Source organism: Zingiber officinale, chromosome 5B (assembly GCF_018446385.1).
Source record: "Zingiber officinale cultivar Zhangliang chromosome 5B, Zo_v1.1, whole genome shotgun sequence".
Classification (NCBI taxonomy): Eukaryota; Viridiplantae; Streptophyta; class Magnoliopsida; order Zingiberales; family Zingiberaceae; genus Zingiber; species Zingiber officinale.
In genome coordinates, this window is record NC_055995.1 from 137,566,148 (window position 1) to 137,577,096 (window position 10,949).

The window sequence follows — 10,949 nt, forward strand, 5'->3', positions numbered from 1 at the left end:
TCTATTTCCCATGATTTATCCTTTTTTTTAAATAAAATTTTATAGTTCAAAATTTTGACATAATAGAATGACTTTAATTCATACTAAAGTGTTTTTCCTCCTTAATTTCAACTTTTTGACAGCTCTCACTACTTCTCCATTCTTCACCCTTTGTCATTGCTTGCGAGCTTCTTTTGGCGAAAGTTATTGTTTACTTTCTCGTGTTAGACAAAGAAAATATCATTCTTCGATTTGTTTCCACTAAACCATAACTTTCGCCTAGTTATCGAATCTTTCACCTTGGACACATATCCTCGTACCATAGTACCCACCTGAGATTGATCTCGCGAAACTTTTATTTCGAAAAAGATAGCTCAACACCTTAACTCTTCTTCTCGTTTTGGCCAATCATCTTCCTCACGATCAATGGATATCACTCTCTTTGTGCTTTCTGTACCCAGAGGCACTTCACCTGTACTCTTAACAAATATCTATCTATCTATTTCATCTAAAGTAAGTCAACTGCATCAATTGGCATAGCCTCGGTTACGATTTGGGGAACCCAAGTCAACCCCACGAACACTTGTTCTGGTTGAACCACACTTTCTATGGAGATATTCCAATCCAAGCTTTCACTGTCACTGGCTGGGTGCAGATTGAGATCGTTAGCAGAATCTGGCTGGTGACTGCTGACCTTCAATTCATGTCACAGTCTGGACACTGAACACGAATCATCCAAGAAAAAGCATCTGTGAAATTCTCGATTATATATATTGTTATTATGAAATTACAGTACCCGTTTGGTTCGTGATCTTCTTGAATTCTTTGTTATATATATTGTGATCTTCTGAAATTACAGTACGAGTAGGGTTATTGAAGAATGCAACTATTTTTTTGTTCTGTTCTGTTCTTTGGCACTGGTGATCACTCTGTTCATGGACTGGAACAATTGGACTTTGATTATGTGCACTATTTTGAGATGCCTGGAATTGGTCGAGGATGATTGTGGTGAACGATTAGGAGCTCCAGTTTAATCTGGGGAGCTGGTATGGATGCAGGTGGAAGATGGAAGCGCCATGAATGATCGGGTTTTGGTACGCTGTGCCGTGGTGAATCTGGTCGAGAAACATCCGGTTTTTGAGCTCGGAATCGTCGTTTGCAGCAGCACTTCCATTGCTGCAACTGCTGCTGGAGTTGTTGTCGTCGTCGTTGCTGCCGTCATCGGCGGCGGCGGGGATGACGGGGGAGGCGGTGTTCCAGTGGGGGGGAGAAAAAGGGGTGCCGCAAGGGGAAGGTGAGGTTGAGCTTGGTTCGCGGCGCGGCGGCGAGGTGGGTGATCGGGTTGGCGGCCAGGCCGACCTCGGCGGCGAGAAGCCCCTCGAAGAAAGTCTCGTCGTTCGCCATCAGGGCGTTGTAGTTAGTCGGCGCCGGTCGGAGCTCTTCCATCTGCCCGCCCGACGCGGCACCCGCGCCGCCGTCCTTAGAAGAGGGCCTATCGCCGATGCCGCCGGTGTTGCTCTTCTTGTAGATGCGGCACAAAACCCAATCATCCAGCTACAACACAACACGACAAATCGATCAATCGAGCACCCAAGAATCAATCGAGTGCGATTAAATTTTTAGGGTTCTACCCGGAGCGATCCGCCCCTCTTCTTGTTGGCGACATGGGGAGGTCCGCTGCTCCTGTGGCGGTAGTGGTCGTCGACGAGACGGTACTCGTGCATGATCCAGTTGGTCTTGACGCCCTTCGGCGGCTTGCCGCGGTAGAAGACGAGGGCCTTCTTGACGCCAACCTTGACCTGGCTCCGGTCCGAGGTCAGTATCGGTTTGTCGGTGCCGGTGGCCTTCCAGTATCCGGACGTCGCCGCCTGGTTCGGCCGCCCGCCGTTGGGATACTTCCGGTCCCTAGGGCTAAAGAAGTACCAATCTTGCTCCCCAAAACTGGTCTTTCCTGTGACAGTAATAGCGAGTGGAAATTGCAGAGACGAAGGGGGCGGGGTAACCTGGGAGCTCCCAGGGATCGAACTTATAGAGATCAACCTCGGTGATGATGGCGACGGGGAGGGGGGCGGAGGCAGCCTTCTTCTTGAGATAGTGGACGACGAGCTCCTCGTCTGTGGGGTGGAAGCGGAAACCCGGGGGCAGACGAGGATGCGGCGGCGGAATTGACGACGGTGGCAGCAGCGGTGGTTTCACGGCGTCGCCGGAGGCGGAGTCGGTGCTCTGCATCTCGATACAGAGCGAGAGGAGGAGGGCGAGGGCGGCGAAGGTTTATAAAGGCATCGGGAGGTGGGCCCGACCAGCGGCGCGAGTCGTGCTAATGCGGACTCCGGCTGAGGGCGTGGGGACCACGGCGAGTACGGGCGGGCGAGGACGGTGTGATCCGGATGACGTCATGTGACGAACTCGGGTGCCCAACGAATGTGACAGGTAACATTTCAATTACGCCCTCGGATTTCCAATTATTCAAATATCCCAATATTTCCTACTTTCTATGGGCCTCTAAAGTATCGAACAGGCCCAATTATAATTGACCGTCCGTCCAATTGAAGCCCACGCGGTAACCAAAGGTCAATCTTATTGATAAAAGTCAAGCTTTACATTTCAATTTTAAGGATAAATTAAAAGTGCAAAAAGAAAAAGGTAACCATAAGAAAAGGACAATCATAAGTAACAATAATATCAAGCAACACGGCGGGCAGATTCAAGTATTCCACGTGGAGCAGAGGAGATTATCTAGACCGTTTTTTTGTTCCAGAGCATGATCCCTTTAACCATATTAGTGGGATCCCCATTAATGGAGTCCAGATCCTCTGCGCCCGCCTCCCGTGCGCCCTCTGCGCCCGTCACTACGCGACAAAAAACCCACGCGCTAAGCACGTGTGTTTCTCCGCTTCAGTAATAAAACCCAACTCCAACGCACACATATCGCTTCCTGCTGATCGGTCTGTTGACCGATCAGCATAATGCTGATCGGTCAGCAGACCGATCAGCAGGAATGCTGATCGGTCTTGCTGACCGATCAGCATTCCAGCAGGATTTTCATACGCAACTTACAATGTTATCTTTCTCACTGCAAGACTAGGCAACCTTCTGCAAGGTTACAAGTAGCTCGATCGATAGGGGCTAATGACTGAAATGAGGTTTCCTTTTTCTCTTCCAGCTTGATCTTTTCCTTCGTAGACTCCTCTAGTCCAAGGGCCCCAAAGATGTAGTCTTCCACTTCTTTGAACCTTGCCTCCGAAAGAGAGACCTCAGCTAATAGCCTCCAAGCATATTGCTCTGTTGCCTCTTCGAAGTCTTTCTTGCGCTTCAGCACCATATGCCCACTGATCTCCCACACAGCAGGGTTCACTTGAGTCTCTAGGATCTCCTCACTCACTTCGCCCAAGGCTTGTTTTTCGGCATAACACTGCAAGAATGATACGATAAATAATACCTCTTTATTGACTGATAAATCTAAGAGCTATATTTTGAATATGACTAGTAAGTTCATGTGATCAATAGAAGTTTACCTGGGGAAAGAGAAAGATCCTCCAGCCTGAATCAGAAATAAGAACATTAAATGGGATATTGTTCTCTTGAAGACACTTGCAAGACTTGGAAACTACATCAGATAAGTCTTTCAAACTAGTTCCTCCCTCGTAAACAAGGCCCCTCACTGGATAGTTCAGCAATAGTGAGATCTTCACTCCACCATGGCACAGCAGACCTTTAGCAATTGGAACTCTTTGAGTAGGAGCTCTCTCCACAGGAAAAGGCATGGACAAAAAAGAAAAAAAAAAAAAAAAAAGTTAATAAAGCAAATCCTGCTGGAATGCTGATCGGTCTACTGACCGATCAGAATTCTTGCTGATCGGTCAACAGACCGATCAGCAGGAAACGATATGTGTGCGTTGGAGTTGGGTTTTATTACTGGAGCGGAGAAACGCACGTGCTTAGCGCGTGGGTTTTTTGTCGCATAACGACAGGCACAGAGGGCGCACGGGAGGCGGGCGCAGAGGATCTGGACTCCCATTAATGTACCTGCAGGAACCATCCGGTCTCCACGTGGAGGCCCAGTTGGCGGCGCTCCCGACCCGCGGCAAGGCTTTGATCTTGTTGGAGACGTCAACGTTGAAGCTGGCGCCGCACCTGGTGCCCTCGCTGTCGACCCGCTGTTCATCGGCCTCATCTTGTTCATCGGCCTCATCTTGTCCATCGGATGCTCGAACCTCCTCAGGCCTCCCACGCTGTGGAACATGCAGCCTGAAAAAACCACAATTCACTCGCCGGATCAGTTTCATCGTTCGGTTTCCTTTTCCATATCGAGTATAAATAGGGAGCTTGTGAAATTGTCACCGGCGGGGAACGGAGCGTTAGACTCGCCGCAGCCGCCCTTCACAATCTCCACCTCGTCGCCTATCAGCAGCAACCCGTCCGCCGCCACGCCCCAGTACAAAGGCACCCCGCAGTCGGAGCTCTGCCACCAGAAGTAACGCCCAAATTAAGAAAACACACGTACGCCCGTTTAATTTCTAGCTAACATCAGTTTGTTTACCAGGGCGGCGAAGACGGCGCCGGTGGTGTTGTCGTAGACGACGAAGGCGAAGCTTCCGGCGATGTCCTTGAGGGCCTTGTCTGCCTGGTAGGACCCGCGGTCGCGCAGCGTGCGGTAGAGCTCGATCACGAGAAGCGCCTCGTCAGCAGGCTTACTGGAGAGGCCGTACTGGCGCGTCAGCGAGGTCAGGTTGTGAATGCTCCCCACGAACACGCAGTAAACATTGTCGTAGCTACAGAACAATCTGCAGAGATACGCCAAAATAGAACTTTAATTTCCGTTTATTACAGATGATTTACGTAAGATGTCAAAATCTCTCGTTTCAGGAACCTTCGGTGGAGGAAAGAGGGGCGGGGAGCGTGGGGACCGATGGAGGCGAGGGCGGCGCCGCCGGCGAAGGTGGTGCAGAAGGAGACGGCGGGGTGGGCGGCTTGGAAGTGGCGGAGGATCTTTTCGCGGCTCTTGGCGCAGCGCTGCTGGAGGCCGGGATCCGGAAAGACGAGCTCCGTCGGACGGCGGGCGAAGGTCTTGCGGAAGACGGCCAACATCTCTGTTTCCTTCAAAGGAAAAGGACCGGGAATGGATTTATGGAGTTGAGGATTGGAAATCGGGTGATTATTTTATTATTTATAGAGTTTATGGATGGATTAAAAGGATAATTAATTTTATTGATATAATAATTTATGAAAATAAACTAGATTAATAAGCATAGCTACGGATTTGAGAGAGATCCAATTACTCGGAAAGGAATCTGTCGGTGGAGCCATATATGAGAATATGAGATTTTCTTATTCTGGATAAGATAGACACGTGTCTTTTTTTTGGTTTTATCCTTCCTTAAGAATATTTAGTAAGAGGATGAAACGATGTAGTCATAAAAGGAAAAAAATAAAATTTTTAATATATACTATTGATATATATTAATATTATACCATATCAAAATTTCTATCAAATTTATAATTTTTTGATATTTCATAATATCTAAAAATACTAAAATAGAAGAAGAAGATTGAAAAATTGATGTTCATCATAATTAGTATTTTTTGATATATTGAAATTTTTTGATACAAATGGTATGATATTTATAGTATGCTAGTATATTAAAATTTTAATAGACTAAATTTTTAATACGACATCGAACACTGGCCGGACAACATCATTCTCGTCTTATTCATCATAGTCCTAGTTCACGTCTTCTCTTCTGTCCTATTCGAAGCATAGTGACGAAGGGAAGGGTGATTTAATGTATGTCATTATTTCTCATCTATCATACTTTTGCAAATAAGGCTGGAGGTGTCAATTTGAAGGCCAGTTATAAGTTCATCCTATAATTTATCTTTCTTCTTCGTATAATTTAAGAACGAATTGTAAAATTATCTGAGATTAATATAATTACTTTTTTACTATAAAAGTGATGGGAATGAAGGAGGGAACATGGTCCCATCTAATACGGTTATGTACGTCTTTGATGAAGAGCTTGGCTCTTGGCAAAGTACAAAGATGGTTGTTATCTGTTTATAATGCTGAAATATGGAATTAATGGGAGAAGTTACACATTCATTGTACTATGGAATCAAATCAAGTTATTAGTTAGTCTGAAATAAATGCTGAAATATGGAATTGAAAAAAGTTACACATTGCACTATATATGGAATCCAAATGATTTGCTCTCTATCATATTCACTTGCTAATGGCTAAAATTAAACGGGAAAACGCAATTAAGATTGATCTGCGGGGCGCATGTTAATTCAATTCCAAGTATCTTCCAAATAACGGAATCGGAGTCTGAATACTAACAACCTTGAAAGAAACAAAACAAAGAAATTACAAGTGAGAAAGCAAAAAATGCTATGAATGAACATAACAACAGACTTACTAACAGGAAGCCAAATGCTCATGTCAAAACCGCATTAATAAAGCAAAATTTTGTGATTTTCTGGCATCTCGCCTTTCCTTATGCTCTACAATTGGGCAATTTGCCGACGAAAAAGTAACTATATTCATCTATACACTTGTCAAAATTGTTGCTGTAGTGTGATCTGCGTAGTGCTCCTTCACTAACCTCATGCTTGTCGGAATCATAAATTGGAACCTTTGGCTTGGACATAACCCGTGAAAATCCATATCCAAGCAAGCTTCCGCGTCTTTCACATAACTGCAAGAAAAAGAAAAGAAAGTTGATGCGTAAAGCTCACAATCTTCCTGAAGCAAAAGAAGTGAGTCACCAAGAATCTCTAAATCTTCCTGAACACAAAAAATCTTTAAAAAAAAATAAAGGGAAGAATGACATTCAACTAATAGAATTACAAAAATCTTCTTGCATATTACCTCGGTAAGCTCTGCGAGGTGACGAGATCTAAACTCATTGACTGTGACAGCAATCTCTGATGTTGTAATTGTTGGGCACCAAACAATCTGTAGCCGGAGATTTACAGGAAATTAGCTGAATCTAAATACTCGAATTAAATTCAACTCACAGTTAATATGACCTGAGCAGATAATCTCAGGCTGCCAGCAGGGGCTGGTTTTTCTGACCTCAGAGTCTGAGCAATCAGATCGTCCGAGCAGACTGAAGGATAGACAGGCAGAGCGGGAGACCAGTCGGGCAGATCAGAAGGGCGAGTGACCGACCCAGCAAATGAAGAGTCCAACCGAGCGGACAAACAGAGCACCAGACCGAGGTCTGCGATCGACGTAGTTTTCTTGAAACAGATTCGTCCCACCTCCGGCTGTGCTTCGAGGTTTTCTTGGATCGTCTGTTTCCCAAGATACAACGGCAAGACCACGAACGCAACCAAGCACTGGTTGTTCGTGGCGAACTGAGAATGCACCTGAGTGCTATCACAAATAGTTTAGCCGAGCGAATGCACGACTGAGAGAAAAGAATCAGGGAACGAAGGTGGAGGAATTCTCTTGCTTTCGTTACAGAATCATTATTAATGAGATTAATGTCGTCATTAATACTGAGACGTTACGAAATCACCATTAATGAGTTTAATGCCGCCATTAATGTCGAGACGTTACGGAATCAGCATTAATTTCACATTAATCGACATGCACAAGTCATGCTCGCGCACGAGTCAACCTTGGTTCGGTACAATCCGGGCCCTGAATTTGCACCCACCCTTGCGCACTCACGCGTGAGAGAGCTCTCCCCATGCATATGTTTACAACATCAATGCATGTGTCATAATATAAACCAACAATAAAGCCAAGAGACTTCTAATATGGGACTAAACTCATGCACAATAGTCTCTTCGTCTCCATCTCTTTATTCCATTCACATTTCCAACAGTAATTTGGCCTGCGAGGAAGCATAAGTTCACTGTTAATACGGAAGACAGCAAGTTTTTTATTGAACCTAAATTCAAGGTTAGAATTCGATCATAATGCAGTGATTCACCTGTGCAAGAACAGCAGCTGCTAACTGGAGACTTGGTTCCAAAGTCTTTCAAATAATGCAGTGATTCACATGTGCAAGAAATTTCCCTAACTAGAGAAGCCTATGAAAAGCCAGTTTTTCAAATATATAGTGTCTTGGTGATGTTAATTTCACGTCTTTGAAGGGTAGAAGGTGAGTTTCAGAGAGTAATTACTATGTTTCCAACAATGCAGGGACGCAATGTCGGAGACTCTTCAGTTTTTACAAATGAACTACAAGGTTAAAACATGAAAACCCGTAAAAATACATCGTACAATGAAGGGAGAGCAAGTGAAATTTACCATCTGACATCAAGGGCAACGAATGGGATTAACCGTTCAGAAAGGAGTTGAGCTATGATCTAAATAGCAAAAAAAAGGAAAAAGTGAGATTAAATGTTCTATTTTGGTTTTCTGCAATTTGCTTATAAATTGGCCTAAGAAGCTGCAAATTCATAATACAAAAACACAATTAGTATCTATGCTTTTGATAACAATGGCTTCGAATAAATTTTTAATTTCAGCAGAATGAGATTGAAGAAATGATAGTATCAATGGTGATATTGGATTTATGAACCCAACTTGTCAAATTACAGACCAACAACGCTGAAGAAAATTTGACACGCAAAACTGACTCTAAAGAATGTATTCAATGCAAAATTTATTAAAGCATAATAGAAATTGGTATGAACTTTCAGAATATGGGCTTAGAAAAAATTGATGATCCAATGCCATGGAAGTGAATACAAATTTGAGCTACACGTAATTGCTCCCAGATAATAGTGCTTTTCATTTAATCCTTCTTAATTAATGTCACAAATACATCTTAGCATAGTCACAACAAAATATACTCTCGAGTTTAAAATAAGCAAGCTAGAAAATATGATAACTTTGCTTGGCTTAGAAAGATGGTACTTAATAGAAAGGTTGTAATATGTTTGCTGGTCATCTATTGTATAATGCAATGTCAATATGACTTTTAGTAGGTTAATTACACCAAGCGTTCTCCAGCAATTATGGCAGTAATAGCAACTATTGCTTTTACAGCAGCCAACCCAAGAGCCTCTGCTATTGCTTGAAATCCCACCTATGAAAAGAAAAACAGTGATCACAAGGATTGTACAAAACTGCAAACAATCTATCCACAACAACCTGCCTTGTAAGTAACATGAAAAAGAAGGCCAGTCTAAGAATCACTTGCAATGCAATATTAACTCAAGAAAACAGGAGTTAAATAAGCATGGCATGCACAAGAACAAACAATGATAAAGGAAATCCTTGTCATTTGCTCATAGATGATCAGCAAGATGGTCCAAATTATGCAAAGAAAAGTTAATCTACAGTGTGAACCAAGTTTGCTGAACGAAACAAATTGTCCACAAGGTTAGGTATGACAACACCAAGAAGATTGATTGTAATTTCTCTATGAAGTAATTGTACAAACTGCTGTTAGTCAATACATGTAGATGATGTCAATACAGAACACATAAAGGACCTTAGGCACATTCCACCCTTCAAATGCAAATATAATCAGCTTCAGACGAACGGATACTGATCTAAATAAATTCTTACTACAGTTTTCATTGGGATCAAAGAAAAGAAAAAAAATGTTTACCTTAGTAAAGCAAGAAATCAAGAGTTCAAAAAGAAAATTGTAACAAGATGACAAAAGATGTTGAAGTTTTATCAGCAGAAATATGAAAGTTTGAGTTGTTAGAAAGGGACTGTTTTATAAATGTATATTCTTAACAGAAATGGTTAAAGATTCAAATATGCTCACAGAACTCCCTATTTATCCTATTTTAAAGAATTTTTTGCAATATTTTACTTATTGCAAAATAATTTTTTTTTTTAAAAAAATGTTTACAATTGGGACTACTAAGTCTTTTCTATAGTATAACAACTAAGGGATTGACAAACATTTTAAATCTTAAGAATCACAAAAATATTTGGTCAAGATCAATTCTTTAAAATTCCCATGAATTTTGTATGTCACGATAGTGTGGACGTATACAAAATCAAAGAGGAGATTTTATCCATTAATTTTATTATCTCGTCAACTTTACTTTATGACGAATAAAATTAATAGTTGATCTGTCTTTGATCAAATATTTGGTCAAAACTTTTTGAATTTAAAATAACATTGATTCCTCAAACAATATTATTTAAATTCATCAACACCTCAAACACCGTAAATTTTGCATGCCACGATAGTGTGGACGTATACAAAATTTAAACATTTGTAAGAGGAGGGTTTTACCCATTAATTATCTTGTCAATAAATCTTTATGACAAAATAAAATTACCTCAAACACCGTTGAATTTTGTATGCCACGATAGTGTGGACGTATACAAAATCAAACATTTGTAAGAGGAGTTTTTAATTATCTTGTCAACCTATTTATTTGACAAATTAATAGTTGATTTTCTTCGGCCACACAAATAATAGTAGTGACTCCGATGGGGAGGATACTATTAGACGTGCCTAAGTGTATACCATTACTTGACACTAAGTCCATTAATAAGATTGTGCCCCTTCCGATGGGGAAGATCACACGCTCTTAATTAACTTCCTATAGTCATCCAAAATGAAAGTTTAAGCTAGTGATCCGCAAACAAGCTCATCCGATATGGAGGAAGGCACTCAGAGCCAACGCGCAAGCTTGTTGCATCACTTATAAACCAGTAATGGAGACCGTGGAATTTATTTAAAAATAAATCCCTCTCCCACTTAGTTATTTAAAGTGAGGAATTTTGACTATGCTAGCCTACTTAGCATGCATACTAACAAACACACACAACACAACATAAAAAGCAATAAATAGAAAAACTAATTTTCAACTATTATGGCTTTTATCTATTGCTGTCCTCCGTGTGTCGCCAACCCTAGCTGCTGCCATCTTTGGCCACCGCCACCGGGTCTAGTTGTCGCATCCATCTTGCTCCTTGTTCTGCTGCGCCTCTGATCCTCAAAAGGTTCCACGCCTTGCAAGATTCGATCCGCGACATA

General features: G+C 42.3%; 2 protein-coding genes and 1 pseudogene across 2 annotated transcripts; all 3 read right to left on the minus strand.

The window, feature by feature from the left end:
• Positions 1-852: 852 nt before the first annotated feature.
• On the minus strand, positions 853-2,210 carry LOC121987114 (NAC transcription factor NAM-B2-like). Its single transcript, XM_042541014.1, has 3 exons — positions 1,983-2,210; positions 1,602-1,930; positions 853-1,533 (listed from the first exon to the last, which is right to left on the minus strand). Exons 1-3 carry the CDS (start codon positions 2,206-2,208, stop codon positions 1,198-1,200), a joined length of 891 nt encoding a protein of 296 aa, XP_042396948.1. The 5' UTR covers positions 2,209-2,210; the 3' UTR covers positions 853-1,197.
• An 822-nt stretch (positions 2,211-3,032) lies between these two features.
• On the minus strand, positions 3,033-3,764 carry LOC121987924 (GDP-L-galactose phosphorylase 1-like). Its single transcript, XM_042541627.1, has 2 exons — positions 3,495-3,764; positions 3,033-3,391 (listed from the first exon to the last, which is right to left on the minus strand). Exons 1-2 carry the CDS (start codon positions 3,741-3,743, stop codon positions 3,050-3,052), a joined length of 591 nt encoding a protein of 196 aa, XP_042397561.1. The 5' UTR covers positions 3,744-3,764; the 3' UTR covers positions 3,033-3,049.
• Positions 3,765-3,888: 124 nt separating this feature from the next.
• LOC121987925 lies at positions 3,889-5,095 on the minus strand (annotated as a pseudogene).
• Positions 5,096-10,949: the final 5,854 nt, after the last annotated feature.